General features: G+C 41.7%; 11 protein-coding genes and 1 non-coding gene across 12 annotated transcripts; 7 read left to right on the forward strand and 5 right to left on the reverse strand.

The window, feature by feature from the left end:
- Window positions 1–45: 45 nt before the first annotated feature.
- Window positions 46–723, reverse strand: UBS1 (Ubs1p; the record flags this gene model as incomplete). The annotated part of the gene is made up of 1 exon (XM_003679036.1): window positions 46–723. One exon carries the CDS (start codon window positions 721–723, stop codon window positions 46–48), a length of 678 nt encoding a protein of 225 aa, XP_003679084.1.
- A 406-nt stretch (window positions 724–1129) lies between these two features.
- Window positions 1130–1681, forward strand: ARL1 (Arf family GTPase ARL1; the record flags this gene model as incomplete). The annotated part of the gene is made up of 1 exon (XM_003679037.1): window positions 1130–1681. One exon carries the CDS (start codon window positions 1130–1132, stop codon window positions 1679–1681), a length of 552 nt encoding a protein of 183 aa, XP_003679085.1.
- Window positions 1682–1815: 134 nt separating this feature from the next.
- CQD1 (Cqd1p) lies at window positions 1816–3855 on the forward strand (the record flags this gene model as incomplete). The annotated part of the gene is made up of 1 exon (XM_003679038.1): window positions 1816–3855. The coding sequence occupies one exon, from the start codon at window positions 1816–1818 to the stop codon at window positions 3853–3855; it is 2040 nt and encodes a 679-aa protein (XP_003679086.1).
- Window positions 3856–4130: 275 nt separating this feature from the next.
- GDE1 (glycerophosphocholine phosphodiesterase) lies at window positions 4131–7997 on the forward strand (the record flags this gene model as incomplete). Its single annotated transcript, XM_003679039.1, has 1 exon — window positions 4131–7997. One exon carries the CDS (start codon window positions 4131–4133, stop codon window positions 7995–7997), a length of 3867 nt encoding a protein of 1288 aa, XP_003679087.1.
- A 73-nt stretch (window positions 7998–8070) lies between these two features.
- TDEL0A05450 (uncharacterized protein) lies at window positions 8071–8403 on the reverse strand (the record flags this gene model as incomplete). Its single annotated transcript, XM_003679040.1, has 1 exon — window positions 8071–8403. One exon carries the CDS (start codon window positions 8401–8403, stop codon window positions 8071–8073), a length of 333 nt encoding a protein of 110 aa, XP_003679088.1.
- Window positions 8404–8685: 282 nt separating this feature from the next.
- CAR1 (arginase) lies at window positions 8686–9660 on the reverse strand (the record flags this gene model as incomplete). The annotated part of the gene is made up of 1 exon (XM_003679041.1): window positions 8686–9660. The coding sequence occupies one exon, from the start codon at window positions 9658–9660 to the stop codon at window positions 8686–8688; it is 975 nt and encodes a 324-aa protein (XP_003679089.1).
- Window positions 9661–10621: 961 nt separating this feature from the next.
- TDEL0Atrna3M lies at window positions 10622–10693 on the forward strand. The gene has a single exon. It is a non-coding gene; the product is annotated as a tRNA-Met (tRNA).
- A 120-nt stretch (window positions 10694–10813) lies between these two features.
- On the forward strand, window positions 10814–12001 carry PEX25 (Pex25p; the record flags this gene model as incomplete). The annotated part of the gene is made up of 1 exon (XM_003679042.1): window positions 10814–12001. The coding sequence occupies one exon, from the start codon at window positions 10814–10816 to the stop codon at window positions 11999–12001; it is 1188 nt and encodes a 395-aa protein (XP_003679090.1).
- Window positions 12002–12033: 32 nt separating this feature from the next.
- On the reverse strand, window positions 12034–12807 carry TOA1 (transcription initiation factor IIA large subunit; the record flags this gene model as incomplete). Its single annotated transcript, XM_003679043.1, has 1 exon — window positions 12034–12807. One exon carries the CDS (start codon window positions 12805–12807, stop codon window positions 12034–12036), a length of 774 nt encoding a protein of 257 aa, XP_003679091.1.
- Window positions 12808–13220: 413 nt separating this feature from the next.
- SLK19 (Slk19p) lies at window positions 13221–15566 on the forward strand (the record flags this gene model as incomplete). Its single annotated transcript, XM_003679044.1, has 1 exon — window positions 13221–15566. The coding sequence occupies one exon, from the start codon at window positions 13221–13223 to the stop codon at window positions 15564–15566; it is 2346 nt and encodes a 781-aa protein (XP_003679092.1).
- A 1055-nt stretch (window positions 15567–16621) lies between these two features.
- Window positions 16622–19711, forward strand: BEM3 (GTPase-activating protein BEM3; the record flags this gene model as incomplete). The annotated part of the gene is made up of 1 exon (XM_003679045.1): window positions 16622–19711. The coding sequence occupies one exon, from the start codon at window positions 16622–16624 to the stop codon at window positions 19709–19711; it is 3090 nt and encodes a 1029-aa protein (XP_003679093.1).
- A 153-nt stretch (window positions 19712–19864) lies between these two features.
- Window positions 19865–20989, reverse strand: LIP5 (lipoate synthase; the record flags this gene model as incomplete). The annotated part of the gene is made up of 1 exon (XM_003679046.1): window positions 19865–20989. One exon carries the CDS (start codon window positions 20987–20989, stop codon window positions 19865–19867), a length of 1125 nt encoding a protein of 374 aa, XP_003679094.1.
- Between the last annotated feature and the right edge of the window lie 500 nt (window positions 20990–21489).

Genomic DNA, 21489 nt, shown 5'->3' on the forward strand with positions numbered 1-21489 from the left:
ACCTCCTTCCTGAAGAAAGCTACTAATATATGCTACTTAATTAATTCATCTCCTAAACCTTTTTCCACTTGGTTCCAAATCATTTGAATCGGATGTATCCTGCCTTCGTTTAAGCACAGGTCCCCTGTTATGCAATTCCCCATCGCACGCGATGAGGTTATTTGTTGTGCAACTCTCTTCAACTTTATCCCTGCCGGTATTAGTAACCGATTCAACTTGACTATTGACAGTATTGCGGTAGTGATCCTTGACCAACTGGTAATCTCCTGGAGCAAGAGTCCCCAAAAGCTCGGGGAACAGGTTCTTGAAATTCTTACAAATAATTCTGTTCCATGCTATTGTCAACCTAGACTTCTCAGAGCTCACTTCAACCGCACTTTTCTCAAAGAAATGTCTCCAAATATGTTGCAAAAAGGGCGTTAAGCCACGATATATCAATAAGCAGTTCAGATGTGTCAATGAGATATTCCTATTTGTCGGGTATAATTCGTTCGGGGTCAGACATTTCAAAATAATCGCCGGTTCCTCTTCAGACCCAATGAGCAATTTCAGATAAAGCTCGACAGACGTTGTGGGATCATACAAAACCAAATGCCAAATATGCAAATTCGAATCCTGAGGTTTCAAATGGAATAAAACATTCCTTCTATCGGCAAAATGTGCACTATAACGAGTCAAATTTTTCCATTCCCTAAGCAGTCGTCTTGTCAGCAAGCTCACCATCAGTGGTACAGTATCCAAAAGCCACTATAGATGAGTTATGTCCTTTTGTTAAAATGTGGTTCTTAAGTATGTGTTGATAACCTACTTGTACAAGTTTTCCACCAAATTCTCCCACTTGTGCCCTAAACATTTCTGTTCAAGCCCTAATTTTCAATGCTGTCCGGTTCTTCCCCGTTATCCGGCCATAGGTCCCGGACACAGGGTCTCTAAATATGGTCGATCCATTTTTTATCGTTCTTTCACAGTGTTGAACAATAGTAATAAAGGTAGAATGTCACTAATTTGGCAGGTCTTTTGTTGGATCTAGTGGTCGATTGGATCACACGAAGTTCTTCTTGGTTGCATATTGAAGACTGTAAATTGGAATCCTATTCTGCTGTCATTTTTTGGTGAAGTTTGATTGAAGATGGGTAATTTCTTTAGTTCTATGTTCGACAGGCTGTGGGGTGTTAATAAGGAGTTGCGAATGTTGATCCTTGGCCTGGATGGTGCTGGTAAGACAACTATATTATACAGATTACAGATTGGTGAAGTTGTGACAACAAAACCTACAATTGGGTTCAACGTGGAGACTTTGACATATAAGAATTTGAAGCTGAACGTATGGGATCTGGGCGGACAAACTAGTATCAGGCCGTATTGGAGGTGTTACTATGCGGATACCGCAGCTGTGATATTTGTTGTGGATTCGACCGATAGAGATCGTATGTCTACCGCTTCGAAAGAATTGCATCTCATGTTACAAGAGGAAGAATTACAAGACGCAGCTCTGCTGGTTTTTGCGAATAAACAGGATCAGCCTGGGGCTTTGAGTGCGAGTGAAGTAAGTAAAGAACTAAATTTGGTGGAATTAAAGGACAGAAATTGGTCCATCGTTGCTTCGAGTGCAATCAAAGGTGAAGGAATAACAGAAGGGTTGGACTGGCTCATTGACGTTATAAAAGAAGAACAATTGTAGTTATTACCTGTGTAATTTGTATCTAGATTACAAAGAATTAATGATTTTGTTTAAGCGAAAATTAAACATTGAACCAAGGGGAGAAGTGCAATCTCGAAGCATTTTGAAGCTTTCAAGACATTTGTGAGCCTATTATGTTGCTGAGGTTTGCGTTCAATGGCTCATGGAGGTTTTTCCGCAAATCACAGAGGCCATTTAGGGTTAGTTCCATACGAAATTTGCTGATCCCTACAAGTGGTGTCCTTTACCTTACTCAATTACAAAACACTCGCTTCCGGCTGTTGAATGAGACTTTGAAGCCTGATGCTCATGGTGATACGTTTGAGATGGGATTGTATTTATCCTCACAGAAGGAGATCCAGGAGAAGATTAGTGAAGCAAGAGATAGAAAGCTTGACCGTTGCCGAAACGGATTCACTTTCTATGCCAAAAAGTTGTTCTTTGTTCTCAAAGATAATATTATTGAACCAATTTCAACATTGTTTCGATTCCTGGAGCTTTCGGCTATCTTTTTACCAGTATTCTTAGCTTATCCTGTGTCATTCTTTGGTAGGCATCGTGCGGTTGATGGAGATGATAAGACACTGGAAACTAGTGGTTCGTTAATGTGGTACACGATGTTACGTAAAGCATTGGAATGGGCAGGTCCCAGTTTTATTAAATTAGGTCAGTGGGCTGGTTCGCGTACCGATATGTTTTCCCATGGGTTTTGTCATGAGCTTGGTAAGTTGCATAGTAATGCCCATGCTCATTCTCTGGAATACACAAGGGAAAAAATTTGTCAAAGCTTGGGGGATAAGTATGAATTTGATGAGATCTTTGAAGAATTTCATGAAAAACCACTGGGGGTGGGCGCCATAGCTCAAGTTTACATGGGTAAACTCTCAGAGAAGTTCATCGCGTCTTATGAAGATACAAATACTAAAGTTGGAAAAGAGCTTAACAGATGGTGTGCCGTGAAAGTTATTCATCCACATGCCAATAGACAAGTGAATAGAGACTTGAAGATCATGACTTTTTTCGCTAGTGTCATTGACATGATACCGACAATGGAATGGCTATCGCTGCCAAGTGAAGTCGAGAATTTTAGTATACTGATGCGACTACAGCTAGATCTCAGGATCGAATGTTTGAACCTCGGAAGATTTAACAAAAACTTCAAGGATTCAATACAGGTCAAGTTTCCGACAGCACTCCCACAATTATCGACACGGGATGTACTATTTGAAGAGTACATTCACGGATTTCCTATGGAACAATTCTTAAGAGTTAAAGATCAATTGAAAGACGTTGAACTTTGTCAGGAAGTCAGTAATCCATTTATCGATGCTTTCTTACAAATGCTTATTTTAGATGATTTTGTTCACGCTGATCTACACCCAGGGAACGTTATGATTCGATTTGTCAAGCTAAACAGGTATGGCACCAAGATTACGTCGTCCGAAGATGAAACCTACCAAATAGTCCACTCGCTTAAGCATAAACTACGCAACAAAGACCCAGAGTTTCTCGACGAATTAAAAGAAGTTCTTCAGGACTATGTACCGCAAATATGTTTCATCGATGCAGGACTCATCACAGAACTCAACAAGAAAAACCGTATCAATTTCATTGCACTTTTCAACGCTCTGGCCAGATTTGACGGCTACCAGGCAGGTGAACTGATGATCGAACGGTCAAAAACACCAGAGACAGCAATTGACAAAGAAGTATTTGCCCTCAAAGTGGAAAAATTAGTCAGTAAAGTCAGAAAGCGTACTTTCACCCTCGGCACAGTATCCATCGGTGACCTACTGGACCAAATGCTCTCCATGGTTCGTTCACACCATGTCAGAATGGAAGGAGATTTTGTCTCCGTCGTCGTAGCAATCTTACTACTAGAAGGAATTGGCAGACAACTCGATCCAGACCTGGATCTCTTTGCAAGGTTCGTATCCTACGTTTTAATCAACGGTTTCCCGACTCTAATTATACTAACAGAATGCATACTCAGTTCCCTGCCCATACTACGAGAGTTCGGTCTCCAACGTGAGAGTTCAAGTCTACTCCATGATGCAAGCACCCTATCGATGCTCAAGATATGGTTTGGGCTCGAAGTCCGTTACTTGATGAGCACGTCGGCCAAGAAGATCTTTGACCTCGTCAAGACAGATCAACTGTGTCCTAACTACTAGTCTTATATTCTCTACCCTTATAGCTGAAATTTACACGTGGCGACGCCGCGTAATTAGCCGCTAAGGTGTAGCAATCCCATGTGGTGAACTATCCAGTCAACAAGGAGTTTGGTTTATATAGACGTATTTTGTTTATCTTTAATGTCTAATACTTTCCTCTTGGTACGCTAGGAAGGAAGAAGCTGGATCTAGACGTTGATTTAATTCGCTTTTGCCTCTTAAGAGTTACGAAAATTGGAAAGATTCGCATTGTTGATTAGTCTCGAAAGTAAATAATGAAGTTTGGTAAGACGTTTCCCAACCACCAGGTTCCTGAATGGAGTCACCAATATGTTAATTATAAGTCCTTGAAAAAGCTTATAAAGCAGATTAACCATGAACAAGAGAAACTGTACCGTCTAAGTAATGGGAATAACAAGGGGGAAGGCCAACCGCCAGTCAAGACTAGAGATTCGAATAATATACAGGACAATTTCCTGGATGATTCTGAAGTGAAAAAACTTTTGGCCTCTTTTTTCTTTGCACTTGATAGAGATATTGAGAAAGTTGATAACTTCTACAATGTGCAGTTTTTGGAATATGAAAGACGGTTGCGCAGGTTGACTTCGTCTGCTCAGTTTACTGATGTAAACAACGTGCTTTTGGCACAGTCTGGGATTACTTTGATTCGTGGTTTGCAGTTCTCGCAGTTGCAATCGAATGATGTTGATTCGAGTCACAATGGTCGGGTTGGTCGTACTTCAGAGGTGATTCCAAGCACTCATGATATCTCTGATGCACTTGATGAAGTTTTAGGTATGTTGCTTGAGCTCAGGTCACATTTCCGTAACCTGAAATGGTATGGTGAATTAAACAAGAGAGCATTTATCAAGATTTTGAAGAAACTGGACAAGAAAGCTGGAACTAATCAGCAACAAGCTTATTTGCAAGCCAGAATTTTGCCTCTGGGGTTCTCCAATGATAGTGAGGTGACTAAAAATTTAGCTATCGTGAATGAATTTTTAGATAAAGTGTCCTTCAAGGTAAAGGGACATAATGGCAACGGGGCCAATTTTATTGAAAAGAACAAATCCGATCAGAGTTTGGGTGGTAATCAGAACACTAAAGACATCATGTATGGGCTTATTGAAAAAGATGATGGTCCTGCTTTGATCGATGAGCTGACTGCCGCTTATCGCTCCGTTGTGTTGATCCCTACTAGAGTATTGGTGAACTTATTGAACAAGTCTGCTTTGGCGAAATCGTTCAAATGTGTCAATGAACTGCTGGAGATCATCCCTTCACTACGTGATCCAACTGATATTAACGTTAGGAATTTCTTTCATCATCATGTTATCGCCTTGGGGAAAAACCATAGAAAAATTGTAGAATCAAAGGATTCGAAGACCGACGGTGACACGGTTGAAACTGTACAAAATACGCCTAATGAACTCGATAACTTAAACTCTCTATTGAAAGAAAATGCGACTTTAGAAGCTGCAGCACCACCTTACTACACATCAAAATTGGTCGGTGCTTTCGGGCCCGATGGTGCCAATTCAAATGATTCGCCTGCTTCACTAATATACATTCTCGATAAATTGCCCGCTCATCTGAGACCATGTTTGCTGCAGCGCGACAACTATAAACGTACTCCACTTCATTATTCCTCCCAATATGGGTTGGTCGAAGTTAGCAAAATTATCATTGAAAATCTAAAAGAATGGGGAGCCTGGAATCCTGATACTCCTATTGATAATGTTGCTATATGGGGCGACAGTGAAAGACTAACACCTCTTCATCTTGCTGTGTTAGGGTCTCATCCTCTCACTGCTTCAACTTTACTTTCATACATGAATTCTTCAAAACCGATGAGCTCTCCACAACTGCTTCACTTAGCTACAAGGCTCAATTCCCCACCTTTGATTAAGGCATTGTTGTCCGCAACTGGCTTTAACGTGAATTACCGTGATGAAGAAACGCTCGAGACACCACTTTACCTTGCCAGTAAGTTGAACCTATATGATGCCGCATCATGCCTGCTGGAGAGTGGTGCAGATACTGAAATACCTGAGAAATTATTTGGTTGGACACCCATCTTTGCAGCCGCCACGGAAGGTTTCAACAAGATGGTACAACTTCTGATTGATCATGGAGCAAAATATGTTGTGTTTGATGAAAGTGGATGGACACCCATGGAACATGCAGCTTTGAGAGGCCATCTTGACATTACAAAAATCATAAAGATCACTAATCATCCAGAAGTCACGCATCCACGTATATCAGTTAATGGCGACATCATCAAAACGGAAGAGAAGATGATTGATGAATCTCAGAACAGCATCGGGTCTGTGACTGCGGAGAAGATTAATAACAGTTGTGATGGCCAATCCTCAATTAACCACATATCATCCTCTAATTCAGGCATCTTCAATCAACGTGATTTATTGAAATCCTCGAGATCCGGGCAAAGCCTCCATAACAAGCCCCACATAAGTGAACTGCCTCAACCAGTTAAATCTTTTGGTCATAGTTATCTGAAAGATGACGAGTCGATCATTTTGATCACACTAGGTGGTAATGATACAAGACAAACTAGTCCTGCTGTAACTCTTAACAATGTTCCAGTTACAAAAGTATCCTCAACCGAACTTGACACAGCATTGTCATTGGTTATCAGCTGTAGTAACGATTTAAACGATACCCCAATTCTCGTGGATTTGCCCTTAGATGCTAACTTGGATCATATCACTTTCAAAGTACCATATAAACAAGACAGTCCCCATATTGTTTACTTTGACGTGGTTCCCACCTATGGTTCCGTTTCGACCAATGACGTTTTCAACAAGGATGAGCCTTATTCGACTATCGATCCATTGGGAAGATCCCATAGCTCATTGAGCTCTAGCGCATCATTGCTAAAAGAAAGCAGGTCTCCCAAAGTACTCGGACGTGCGGTTGCATTGCTTAATAAGACAGGAGCCGCAGTTGGGTTAAATCGTCGCTCTTTAACTGATAAAGTGACACTTCCAATTATTGCCAGTGAGACTTTGGACGTTTTAGGGACGGTTTCATTTGAATACATGATGGTGTCGCCATTTAGCCATCCCAAGATGTCTTTAGGGCGTACTGAGACCTATTGGAAATCCTTGGTTTCAACAAGGGTTATTGGACATCGTGGTCTAGGTAAGAATCAGTCGACTAAAACTTCATTGCAATTAGGTGAGAACACTGTGGAGTCATTCATCGCCGCAGCATCCCTGGGAGCTTCATATGTCGAGTTTGATATTCAATTGACTAAGGATAACATACCGGTGGTTTATCACGATTTCTTGGTCGCAGAAACCGGTGTCGATATTCCAATGCATGAATTGACTCTAGAACAGTTCTTACACCTCAACAATGTGCAAACTCACATGAACGGATTCAACAATGATGAGAGACGTCGTTCTGTCGATGATAGTGGTGTGTTCAACAAGGCCTTCCGCGACAGTTCCAACAACAGTAGCGCTTACTCTAACATCTCGAAAGTACTAGAGAACAGAATGCGGTTGACCAAGACTTTCAAGGAGAAAAACTATAAAGGTAACTCTCGTGGTCATTCAATTGCTTCTTCGTTTGTCACTTTGAAGGAGTTGTTTAAGAAGATCCCCGCCAATGTTGGTTTCAACGTGGAGTGTAAATACCCAATGGTTGACGAAGCTGAACAAGAGGATATTGGGCAAATCGCTGTCGAAATGAATCACTGGGTAGATACTGTGTTGCAAGTGGTTTACGACAATGCCAATGGCCGTGATATCATGTTCTCATCGTTCCACCCGGATGTCTGCGTGATGCTTTCGTTGAAGCAGCCTTCTATTCCAATCCTTTTCCTGACTGAAGGTGGTACCGCCCAAATGGCCGATGTGAGAGCCACTTCACTACAAAATGCAATCCGCTTCGCACGTAGTTGGAATTTGCTCGGTATAGTCTCAGCCGCAGCCCCCATTATCGAAGCACCTCGTCTGGCTCAAGTGGTTAAATCCAGTGGTTTAGTCTGCGTCACTTACGGTGTAGAAAACAACGATCCCGAAAATGCCAAAATCGAGATGGACGCAGGTGTAGATGCAGTCATTGTGGACAACGTTCTAGCAGTCCGTAAGGGCCTAACCAAGGAAGGTTGAATTGAATTTTTCAGTATACGTTAAAAGTCGTTATAAAGCAAAAATACGAACCGATATAAAATTGCCTATATGCCTATGCAGTAGTCACAGAGAGTCTTCTAACTCTAGAAGGACCGACTTGAGAGTTCAAATGGTGAGTGGAGCTCAATTCCTTCTCCATCTCAATCAATTGCTTCATCGTGGCCTCATCTTCAAAAATCTTCTTGATCTTTTCAACATCTTCAGGACCTTTGAAGAACAATTGAACAGATCTAGTCGAAGCAGCTTCGTTGATATAATGGTAAGCATCTGGGAATGGCTGGATGTGCTCAACTGCACAACCTGCTATCTTGATGCTGAAGAATTTCAACAAAGTGACGTCACTGACGGACAAGGGAATGTTGGCAACTACGACCGATGAATGCATGCTAACTAATTGAGATGGAATTAAATCTGGATGTCTTAAGAGTGACAAGCGAAAGATCAGAACTGCTAGCCTTCCAAGTCTGCTTTTTATACCAATTCTTGGAAAAACTCCGGGGTAGTCCCCCGGGACCGGGCGAATTCAGCCAACTATATCACCAGTTTAGTTTCTAAGTATATATAAGAACTGAACAACTAGCATGATAGGTTGTAGTGTTTCTCCACAAGTTATGGGCTTGAATCGTCTCATTGCGAAGTGAATTGGTTAGAATATGTACTATTTAACTTAGATTAGTGTTTCACCCAGCGCACATCTGGCGATGGCACAGCCGGCTGAGATTGTATCAACAATATGTAGATCATGAGTTGCCAAGGCAGGATTGCACTCGACTACGTCGAGTGCTACCAGGTCTCCTGTTTCTGCTAGTCTCTCGGACAGAAACAATGCTTCTCTTAGAGTTAGTCCTCCTCTTACTGGGGTCCCGGTAGCTGGAACGAACAGTGGGTCGACTGCGTCGACATCGTAAGAGCACATTACTGGTCCCTTACCATCAGGGTTAATAGCTTTCAAAGCCATTTCAATAACGTTATTGATTCCGTAACGGTCAACGTGGTACATGGAGAAAGCTTTAATGCCGAGTTCACGTAGGATCTTCTTTTCACCCGCATCGATATCTCTGAGTCCAATATATGCAATCTTTTCCGGTCTTAAGTTACCTGGAACCCATTTGAGTGCTTCAGGGCATTCATTGTCCTTGTCAAGACCCATTAGGAATGATACAGGGCAACCGTGAAGGTTTCCTGATTCTGTAGACTCTAATGTGTTAATATCTGCGTGTGCATCGATCCAAAGCAGTCCAGCGTCTGGAAATTTGTCCAATACTCCCGAAACTGTACCAATGGCGATAGAGTGATCTCCTCCAAGTGTCAATGGGAACTTTCCCTCTTGTAGACTTTTCTTCACTGTCTTGTAAATAAGTTCAGTGGCTTCTCCAACCAGGTTAGGACGTTTAATATGACCATATGCATCCTTGGAAGTATCCTGGAGCATTTTTTTCACGATGGATTCGTTGTCAAGTGGACGTTCAATAGTAGTTTTCCAACCGAGCTCTTGCAGTTGAGATTCCAAACCATGTTGTAACATATATTTTGGTCCATTTTCAACACCGACATGGCCCTGGCCACCAGCAAAAGGTGCAAGCACCAATGCTAATTCTTTGTTTTTGAAGTAATTGTATGTTGGGGCTTGTTCGGCGTCCATTATTCTTTGCTGTACTGCTCTAGTGAGGACCAAACCAAGCTCATGATCGGTCCAGATCTCTCAACTTATATACCTTATGAAACCGCTTGTAACTGCTCTTAACTACAGCTAGCCGTGCGAACTTTAGTCTCCGTCAACTGCACTTAGAGGAACCGTGTTTCACGATTGTGCCTTATCAGATTCGTCTTATCAGATCAACAGAATTAGTACATGATGGTATTATGATACCTTCTGAGACGGCATTTGAGAGTCATCACTTGAGGATGGGCCTTTCAATTGGACGAAGAGCCCAAACTGAAATTCGGATTTACATTTTATGTTGATATTGGATCTTCTCGAAATCTTGGATCTTCTCGAAAGAAAAATGCGATCTGCAGTGAAGAGCAATTGCAGTCATTAAGCCAGATCGGTGAAACTTTCATTTAATGGTTTTTTTTTTGTATTTTAGCATCTTTCAGAAAATTGCGAAAGTTGATGAGCGAGCCAACAAATAGCTAATATGATGAAATCAATCATAAGCCTCGAGAACATCGAATGTGAAAACCCATTCATTGTTAATGATCAGTTTGAAAGTGGCTTTCGCAGAACTCTGGGATGTTGGCAACCCGTAGATATATCGAGGTAGTTTGTTACTTGAAAGGCTAGGAAAGAGAATATTGGAAATTTGGAAAGGAACGATACCGAATGTCGAACTCATCGCTGAAGCTATATTTCAGTTCAATTTAGCTTCAAAGCGATGAGTAGTCTTTCATTTTTATGAGCTCAAGCTCGGTGCGTAGTTTCAATTAGAAAAAGTATACCAAGAATGAAAAGTCTAGTCTTCAATACTTCACCTTCCTAGACTGAAGCTCAATACAGCAGCACTCAACAAGGAATAGCTCATGGCAGTAGTTTTACCGTTAAATTATCTATCCATTTGTATGGTCTAAGCATACCCTCAATTCTTCAACAAGTTTTCTATAGCGCCGTGGCGCAGTGGAAGCGCGCAGGGCTCATAACCCTGATGTCCTTGGATCGAAACCAAGCGGCGCTAATTTTTTTAATTTCACACTCCGCCAATATTTTTCAGCCTATCGTCAATACAGATGGATAGTCAAATCTCGAAATCTCTTGAGGAGAGTTAACACCGAAGGGACACAAGGATCACCCTAAGATGACTGATACCAGTTCAACTTTGTACCCGTACCAGATTCAGGACGAGGATCAATATAGGAATAATCATTATGGTCATTTTGCCTCTTTATCTGCTGCTGGGAACGCGTTTAATATGTCATCGCCTGTTAAAGACGAAAAAAGGTTGCAACCAATTGTAATGACTGACCAGGAAGTCGAGGAAGACCAATCTCAGTTACTTGCATCTCCCATGGATAAATCTATCATTGTTAGACGTATTGATGTGCTCGAATATTTGGTCAATTCGCTAGCTGGGAAGGATAAACTTACCAAGATTCTCAAATATACCTTGGATCTGCTGAGATTACTTATCAGTAATTCGCGCGCTGGGATCACCAAATGGGATCCCACTGTGCTTCTGTATTACAAGAAAGTGCTAAAGAATTTTAGTGTACGTTCCGTGATTAGACACCCAGTGACGATATCGAAGATCCTTCTGGTAGCTATATTTGAAAACTTTGAATCCAAGGCAAATTTTGTTAGTCAACAACTAAGCACATACCGTTATATCCTGCGATTTGGTGGCACTCCATTCCGGATAGTAAAGATGTTGCAGAAGGTGCAACAGACGGAGTTTGATCGCGTCAAGTTGCAGGAAATATGGTTTAATGAGAGCTCACTTCGGGACTTTTTGGATCTTTACTATGGGATCTGTGACGAAATGGTTCTGTTACATAAGTTAAAAGTGTGGTCCCATCCGGGACTGTTCAATTGGTTTTCCAGGCACGAAGTACTCTCTTGGCAGTACGATATCGTTTTGAGCTTGAAGGATAATTGGATGAAATTAGAAACGATTCAGAAAAAAATCATTGAATTGAACATTCAATCACAGGTGAGAAGTAAAGCTTTGAAATTATCGGCAAATCTGCAAGGGTCCCCCGGTTACACATCGCCAATACGCAGACAATTGCTCAACGATCTAAATAGCGGAAACGGTAACGAGCTTGACATTCAACAGCGCATTGAACAACTCAAACAGGAAAGGAAAATCACATACTTGGATCTAACTAGACTCACTTTCGACTGTCTCGCCAACTGTACAGACGTTTTCAGCATAAAAACTCCACCGGGCACTTATGCAATCCTATCGCTATGTTCCGGTATCACAGGTCTTACAAAATTGTGGATTAATGCTAAGAAAGAGCTATTAAAACAATCGGATTCTTGAAAATTTGTGTACTAATATTTAATTACAATGCATCATACCCATTCCGCTTCGACTTGAGATTTTTGGAAAGTATAGTCCTTACGATTCACCGTCGCAATCCCATCCTTCAAACTACATTTCCAACGCGCTTTAGTCCTTGTCACTTTATCGTATAGGCATAGCATCAGATTCTCGTCAGGTCCATCTTCTTCACCCTCGGAAATCAGGTAATCGTCATCAGAGTCGTCCAATTCCGATCCAACTTCGTCTGTATCAAGCAGTGCACTTCTCTTGGCCTTTTTAGCCTCCTGTTTTAGGATATCAGCTTCTTGCCCGTTGTTATAGGACAGCGATAATTCAATTTCCTGTGAACCTCCCGACTTCCCCTCTGTCTCTTTCTTCACATATTGTTCTTCTTCGTCATCCTTGACCTCCGCTCCATCGTCTCCATTCACATTCATCTTTTCCTGCGATCGTTGCTCTGACGATGTAGTATCGATTTTGTTTGAATCGTCATTAGAGAACCCTGGTAAAACTAAGCCCTGCGACTCATTGTTCAGAGAGTATTCTGAGGGTACAGCATTATTTTCGCTCCCCAAGAAATCACTGCCATTCCCCACGCTGGCTATCGGTTGTTGAAAACTCTTTTCCTGAGGATCCCAGCTAAAATTGGCTACCCTAGTTTCGGAAAGCTTCAACTGCCACACTCTTTTCAAATCCTGCAATGTCTGTTCGTCGATTCCCGCGTTTTCAAAATCTTCCCGCACTTCATTCACTACTGAGTCCACAATGACCTCATAAACCCTGCTGGCCTCTGGATTCGACATTATTTCAAATTAATTTCAAATTAATTTATCACTAATGGATTCACTACCAAACTACCTTAAAACCGAAAAGAACAGGAAAATTCCTGTAACCTCTTAAGCAAAAGACTAGACAGACAACAATCAGCTCTCCAAGGCTCTCAGTAACCAGTCGATTATCGTGCTCTTTCAAAGTGGTCCTCGAAAGTGATAGCTCGCCTCCACGGTTTGAAATTGGTTGTTTTTTATACAAAGCCGGGTAAAAGTCAGTTTTCAGTGAATAAGCCTCGAATAAGCCCAATTCAAGCTACTTGAAGTCTCACTCATTCGCTTGCTAGCTCTTCTTCATCCTGGAAATCATCTCGGTATTATTCTTTGGTCTGTTCTACTTATTTGTTCGTGCCGCCGTCAATAAATAAGACGCGTAAGGCTTATTGATGAGATCAAGTAGTCCGAAAACAAACAACTTTGAGATGTCTGATGAGCGTGGTATGGAGGATCCAGTGGGGGGTCTTAGCAGCATGCCGACTACCCCAGTTCAAAAGACACCCATACGGGGTTCTAATAATGAAGAGGCCGTGACTAGTGTGGTTCTAATGCGGTCTGCTACACGGTTGAAAGTACATCCGCATGGATTGTCAGCGAAGAAGAAGCTAGAAGAGTGTGAGTCTGTTCAGGGGTCTCTTGAGGTACCGGTGGTTGTCGAGCAGTGGACGGATAGGTCGTTGGACTGCGTTAGGAGGAGTGAAGAGGAGGGGAAGCAGAACGCGTTAGAGAGAATTGATATCAATCGAATGTTCTCGACGAGTCAGGAAAATGTCGAAGGTGTGGAAGAGCCTATGATTCGTATGAACCGCTCGCCTTTGAGGCTTGATATGAGCTCGCCGATCAAGACAAATACGATTGATGACGAAGGTCCACAACCAAAGAGACTGAAACTGGAATTAGAATGTGTACCAAGTTTGCCACAACCAGATGATGAGAAGGATGGCGCTAATGAGCTTGTTGGCTCACCTGAGGTTATTGAGATGATAGATACGAAGAGCAGTCCAATGAGGGAGTTTAGTCACGCTGAATGTGAGGAACATAGAAACGAAGGGTTTGATGGAACTCCTAGACGACGTATCTCCAGTTTGCATACTTTAACTCCTATACGCAAGAACACTGATGAGATATATAATCTTTCGGACGGTGCTGAATTAGGTGAAGGATATCATATGATTACTAGTCGAAATGAAGAGTTGGCCAAACAAGTCCACGTACTAAATCAGAAGTTAAATAAGATGATGACAAGTTGTGATGTCGCTTTTTTCCATTACAAGAAAATGAAGGCTGATTACGAGACCCTGTCAGTAGACTGTGAACAGAAATTGAATAAGAGCTATGAAGAAGTGCTAGCGTTAATAAAGGAACGGGACAGGTTTAAAGAAAGGGCCTACAAGTTAAAAACCCGCATAGATGAGTCAACCGATGAGTTCCATATGCTCAAGCAGAATCAATCTATTCTACAAGGTAAATATGAAACGCTTATCAACGAGTCTGAAACTAGCAAGCAAAGGGAAACCGAGCTGGGTGTTGAGTGCTCTTCCCTGAAGGGAGAGGTAGCGAGATGTTCAAAAGAACGTCAGCTTTTGGATGAAGAGCTGAAGAATGTTTCGACTCAACTGCATGATGTTACTACTCGCAATACTATGCTTGAAGATCATAACGAAAAGTTAAGGGAAGAGATATCTGACTTAAAAGAAAGACTCACAACTAAAAATGGCGAGTTAGAAAGGTTGCAAAAGCAGCTAGATGAAACGATAAGTGCCGGAAAAGGGGCAAATGATGAAGTATTGGCAGAACTCAACGAAGTGATAGCCCAGAGAGCAAATCTAGAAGCTGAACTCGAGGCTTTAAGAGTAGCTTCCGAAGCTGACGGGAACAAGCTGAGAGATCAATTACATGAAGCGGTAACGCGTTCAAACTTGATGGTTTTAGAAGTACAGGAGCTTAAGGATCATTCCGATGGGCTCCAGGCAGGACTGAATGCAAGAGTATCTGAAATTGAGCAAATGAGTAAAAAAATTGAAGAACTCAATGATGATGCAGAAATTGGGAAAGCAGAGATAAAGGAGTTGCAAGAGGATAAACTAGAGTTAGAACGTACAAATGCGTGTTTGGAGAGTTCTATCGCAGAATTAGAAGACAGTGTGAGAAACTGGCAGGCAAAGTACCACGAACAAGAGGAGAAAGATAAGATTTCGCTCGAACTCGAAAGCATACAGTTAAAAAATAACAATATTGAGGCAGAACATTTAGCAGAGTTAGAGCAATTGCATAGTAATTTGAGCTCTCTTCAAGATGCTTTGAAGGAAAATTCAGACGTTATCACTGATCTGAAAAATCTAAATGAAAAGCTGAGAGAAGATAATAAAGCTTTTGAAAAAAAATATCAGGAGGCTCTGAAGAATGAATCTAGAGAATCTGATCTCCGACTCGTTGAAGCATTAAAAAAAGAAGTGATAGCATGGAAAGAAAAGTATCAGTTGAAGGAGCAAGAATCGAACAAATCATTGAAACTTCTTGCCGAAGATCTCTACATTCAGTACTCATCAAAACATGAACAAAAAGTGAAATTACTGAAAAAGGGCTACGAGACGAAGTTTCAGAGCAAGCTAGACAAGATTACACTGCAAAATGAAGGTCTCACACAGGAAATTGATTTATTGAAAAATCAATTGGCATCTGAGAGGAAGGAGAAGCAAAAGCTGCTTGAGGTGCTTGAGTCAAGGAAAAGTTAGTAATGAGATGTCCATATAGTTAATAATATATACCTGGGTTGTTAAACTGGTTTTCACAGGTGTTAGATAGCCGCTGAGCTCAACAAACTTTATAAGACGCGCCTTCTAAATGAAATAAACAAGGAATGTGATGTTGACCTTACAGAATTACAGTTTGTCGACTCAATGATCAGTACCTCTAGTGAGGAGCTCCAATTTTTCAATGTCTACGTTAATTCAAGAGCAGACATCCTAAGGTTTGCAGTGCTTTCCAGAGGCTTTAAAGGGAGAATTTGACTATTCATTATCAGCGGATACTAGCAGGTTCATACTCCAAAGCAGTAAGAAGGGCTAAAGGAGATTGCCTGCCTTCAATAGAGGATTTTATTGATCTTTCCTTCTTCACACAGAATAGTCTTCAACTGCAAGTTTATCAACTGGCAGAAAGCTCAACACATTGTTTGAAAGTTACTATTGTTGGCTCAATCAGTTGACAGTGCAGTGTGTACTGTATTATTCAAAGAAGGAAGTGGGGGGAGTCAACTGTGTTTATTCTCGTGGTGGAGATTTTAGAACAGACCAGATAATGCAATTTACTACAAAATCACCTTCGATTGTGCTGTCAAAGGTTCAGATATAGGAGAGAGTCTCACTTGTCTACCAATCAACTTTGCAATGCAAGGCAATAACCAGATATCTTCCACCACATCGTGAGTGAATCAAAGACCACCATCCACACGCCCATAAGATTCGAAATGTAATCCCCAACGCCAAGCGTGGTTCAGCCTCCCCATTTCATTCCTAGCGTGTCCGAGATATCACTCTGCATTTGCATTGACGCTGGTAACTGTAGCGCCCCATTCCTCTTGCCGAACGCCAAACACTTGAAGAAAGATGCCATTTTAAACAAAGCGAAAACTACCAGCCAAACCTCCTATAGACGTCGAAGGAAGTGTGAAAGCATTCAAAGAGGTCAAGTCTGTGAGTGGGTGAGCCAATCTACTGCTAGCTCGCTGCTTGTACCTTTGAGCCCATTGATCAGCTGCTGATAATTAGCTTTCGTTGTAGAACTTACCATGGCAGATCAAACTAACTCACATACTACTTTGGACTTACTGGCCGAGTATAATGATCATACGAACCAGAGAGATAAGGCCATAGAGCATATTGAGAGAAGAACAGTAAGTGAGGACAACAGACCGTCTTATGACGATCTTTTTAAAGAGAACGTTAAGCTAAAGCTACAGATTCAAGAGCAAGCTACTGAAATAGAGAGCTTGATTAAGGTTTTAGAAGGTATAAGAGGCTCTAAGACAACTTCAGAAGAAGTTCTCCTTGTGAAAAAGGCACAGAATCCGGAATCGACCGTTCCTGCAGAGGTCGTTTTACCACCAAGGTCAGCAGATAGAAAGAGAAATGCCAAAAACCTAAGGATTCCGATCCCTGAACATAACGAATCTGTCGAATCATCTTCCTCAAGCGTGCCCCATATTGATGTAACCTCAAGTATGCCAAGTGATGGTGACCCTGCGGAGGCAGAGAGCTCGGAGGCAAGCGAGAAAGGTTCGAGAATTGAATTAGTAACTTCACCAGATAATTCGATGTCAAACGGGAGTCTCGCTACACCTCAGTTAGATGCTAGTCCTGCAACCTCCGTTCAGTACACGACATCAAGAATTTCAATTACCTCACCACATAGCCCTCGCCGGACCGCAGTTCAAACTCGCATACGTTCACCTCAAAGTGTCAATCGAGTTGCAGCAATCATTAATAATCAGGTGCATTCTCCCTTGAGGGCGGATTCCGGCTTGAGCATCAAGCTCTCTGAGCAATTTGAACGCTCCAACAGCCCTTCATCGTCCTTAGTCCTACGGCAGGAACAGTCTAAGGAAAGTCCGGCATCAAGAACTGCCGCGTTGAAACTCGACGACAAGCAAACTGAATTTTCACCTGGCTCCAAGCGTAATCTAAACAGCTTTGCAGAGTTTCTAAATGACACCTTTGGCGAGGATGATGGGTCCCCAACGAAGAACATCTCAAAGACAATAAAGCCTCCTCCTCCACCTTCATTCAGTTCGTTACCGGGAGGTAAAGATTCTCCAACATCTCTGAAGCTTGGATCGCCTGTGATTCTGAATAGGAGAGATAATGCGACTGAAACTGATACTAATGTAGCGAACGGTTCACTACGCTCTCCGCTAATCAAGAATGACACATCAGATCATTCAATGGATACAGCGGGTCACAGGATAGCATCATCTGAGAGCCTTTTGGTGAAGTCGGCAGGAACGACAATCACTTCTAATTTACAGGTTGGAACGATCTCAGATATTAATAGACGACATAAAAGAAGTGTGAGCTCTACCAAATCACCCGCGCAGTCACTCAGGTCTGATATACCGCTTTTTGTGCAACCTGATGAATTTGCAAGTGTCAGAATTGAAATTTTGAGCACTCTGTATCTCGAGGCAGAATCTGCAACCAGGCAGCAGCAGTTGCTATTCAGCGTTATCGATCAGAATTCTGATAAGGAGATCTTCAAGTTTTCGAAGTCCATTCATCAGCTCTACGAACTTGATGGCTTCCTGAGACCTAAGCTCTCGTCTTTTGTCATTCCAGCTCTTCCAGATAGAAGTGCATTTGACAGCCTTGTTCCTACCAAAGTTGATAACAGACGTGAGATGGTAAGCACTTATTTTCACACACTCTTTAACATTTCAGATTTTCCTCTAGGTGTTGATCTTCGAATCGCACAATTTATGAGTACAGACACAGTAATGAACCCACTGATGTTAGGTGATACAGTTAGAGAAGGGTCACTTTTAATGAGAAGGGCAAAGGCCTTGAGTAATGGGCCCAACTGGAGAGCGCGCTACGGGGTACTTGGTGGTGAAGTTTTACAGCTATATGATAAGGGACAGTCGGCAGAGCGAATCAGATTAAGACAGTCTTCGATTGAGCTACTCCCCAATCTTCCCGAAGACAAATATGGAACCAGAAATGGTTTTGTAATCAATGAGCATAAACAAAAAGGTCTTTCAAGCACCTCGAGATATTTTCTGTGTGCAGAAACGTCTAAGGAACGAGAATTGTGGGTTTCCGCGATCAGTGAGTATATTATGAACCCTCTGATCCCACCATCTTCTAGCACAGGTAGCATTAGTACTGGCGGAGACAGTGGACGGTCCTTTCCTAAGGCCGAGAGCTCAAATGGAGTTGACCATATCTATGTGACAGATCTAACGAACGAGGCAAACCAGTCCAATATAAGTGGAAACTCTGCAGCTTCTCAACAGGAGATAGATGAAAGTGCAGACTATGATAGAGAAAACAGAAGAATGAAAATGAGGAGCTTCTTCCCTTTCAAAAAGTTAACCGCGAACGCTTTAAATTTGGTAAATGACGACAGTGAAACTGTTGAGTCAACTGAGTCGGAACCCAAATTTTCTGACATCTCGATTGGGAGATCTTTAGAGACAATGAATCTAAGCAGTAATACATCAAGCACGAACGTTGTCTTCGGATCTTCTTTGGAAGACTGTTTACAGCTCAGCTCTCACGTTTACCAAGGAAAATATGAAATTCCCAGCGTTGTATACCGATGTTTGGAATTTCTTTACAAGAATTATGGTATTCAGGAGGAGGGTATATTCAGGCTCAGTGGCTCTAGTGCACTGATCAAGGCATTACAAGATCAATTTGATAGAGAATACGATATTGATTTATGCAACTACAACAAGAACGTCAAAGATGCGAGCGACTCATCAAGCGGTGCTTACATTGATGTCAACACTGTCAGTGGTTTATTGAAACTCTATTTGCGGAGGCTCCCACATCTGATATTCGGGGAAGAAAACTATACGTCATTCAAAGATATTGTGGACAGAAACAATGCTAACCCTGAGAAAATAGCTATTGATTCCAGGGAACTGATACGCAGTGGTGCCATCAAAGAGGCAAACTTATCACTAATGTATGCTTTATTTGAGCTGCTGGTAAGGATACAAGAGAACAACGCTTGCAATAAGATGAATTTAAGGAACTTGTGCATTGTTTTTTCTCCAACTTTGAATATCCCGGTGACAATTCTACAGCCTTTAATTGTTGATTTCAACTGTATCTTCAAGAATGAACCTCCGGTTAAAAAACTGACAGGGAGAGAATAGATATTCATATACCCCATGTGTAACGTATATGAAGCCCAGTGATAGGGTAAAACCATTTGTAATCATCCAAAAGACTTAATTATATGAAACATGTGTATAATAAATAAATCAGTAGATTTTCTACTGATGAAGCTCAACGCTCCTTCGAAATGCCTATTTTCTTTCCCTGTTCCTCAAAACGTTCTCTATGAAAGCTTCACCTGCTTTGTATGAAGATCTGACCAGCGGCCCTGATGCACAGTAGAGGAAACCTAGTTCTAGAGCTTTTTGTTTCCAATAATCGAATTTCTCCGGTGTCACGTACTCGACAACCTTCATATGTCTCTTAGTAGGTCTCATATATTGACCGAATGTTATCACATCACACCCAATTTCACGTAAATCCTTGAGAGTTTGTACGATTTGTTCTTCAGACTCTCCGAGACCAAGCATTATCGATGTCTTGGTAATTAACGTTGGTACAGTCTCCTTCGCTCTCTTTAAAACACTCAAGGATTGTCTATAAGTAGCTCTTCTGTCTCTGACATGAGGGGTAAGTGCCTCTACAGTCTCCATATTATGAGCGTAAACGTCAAGCCCACTTCTGGCCATAATATCGACCATTCCGAGATCTCCTCTGAAATCTCCCGAAAGAGTTTCCACCAAGATCTTTGGTGCCTTTTGTTTGATTTTCCTCACAGTCTCAGCCAAATGATTGGAACCACCGTCAACAAGATCATCCCTGTCCACTGTAGTCAAGACAACATATCCCAATCCCCAACGAGAAACAGCTTCTGCTGTATTTTCTGGTTCCTTTGGATCCGGCTTGGATGGAGTTCTGTTGGTCTTCACCGAACAGAAACGACATCCACGAGTACAAGTATCTCCCAGTAACATGATCGTCGCAGTAGCCTTAGACTTGTCATCACCACCCCAACATTCTCCAATATTCGGACATCTTGCTTCTTCACACACAGTACTTAACTTAAGATCTGCCACATCTTTCTTCAACTTATGATAGTTTGAGCCCTTGGGAATTGGAACTTTAAGCCATTTGGGCAATCTCTTGGCCTCTTCGGCGTTTTGTCTTGCCCTCTCTAGTGGATCCAAGGCATAATCTGCTGCCCGTCCAGATAAAAACTCTTCAAAACTGGGACCTTTATTTAAACTATCCTTGAAAACAGTAGCTCTTCTCCTCTTAGGCTTTGAATCAGTTATGGGATTAGCTTTCGTCGTCGAAATCAGTCTACAACAACCGTGCGACCTAAAGAGACCTTTTTGTCCCCCACTACGCAACATTTCACAGTTCACCAACTCTAGTAAACTCTAGTAAACTGTCTACAGCTCCAAAAGACCTCTAGAAGACTGATATTAAGCTTTATAAAGCTTTATAAAGCGTTCTTCAGTTTTTAAAGAAGTCATTAGTTCAAGCTTATATTACTTTTAAAGTCACGTGATTTTTCACCATAATGAACAATTCTTGACCAACTATATCAACAACCTCCAGCATTCTCGAATAGCTTATCTCAGGTCTCGATAGTGTTCAATTAACTCGGTTATGTCTCTATTAAGCTTATAAAAGTTTAACGTAAAAAAAAAAGCGACGCACAAAGGACTCCTGTCACTTAATAAATAAACCCATCAATGATAGCTTAGGTTGCATTTATTTCTTGCAACCAGGGCAGTTGGAGCAAGCACCGGTGCTAGAAGTGCAGGTGCAGCCAGAACCACCACACTTGCCACCACAACCTTCACTGGAGTAAACTGCAATTTCGTACAACATTTTTATTCTTAAGATA

The sequence above is a fragment of the Torulaspora delbrueckii genome, chromosome 1 (assembly GCF_000243375.1).
Source record: "Torulaspora delbrueckii CBS 1146 chromosome 1, complete genome".
NCBI lineage: Eukaryota > Fungi > Ascomycota > Saccharomycetes > Saccharomycetales > Saccharomycetaceae > Torulaspora > Torulaspora delbrueckii.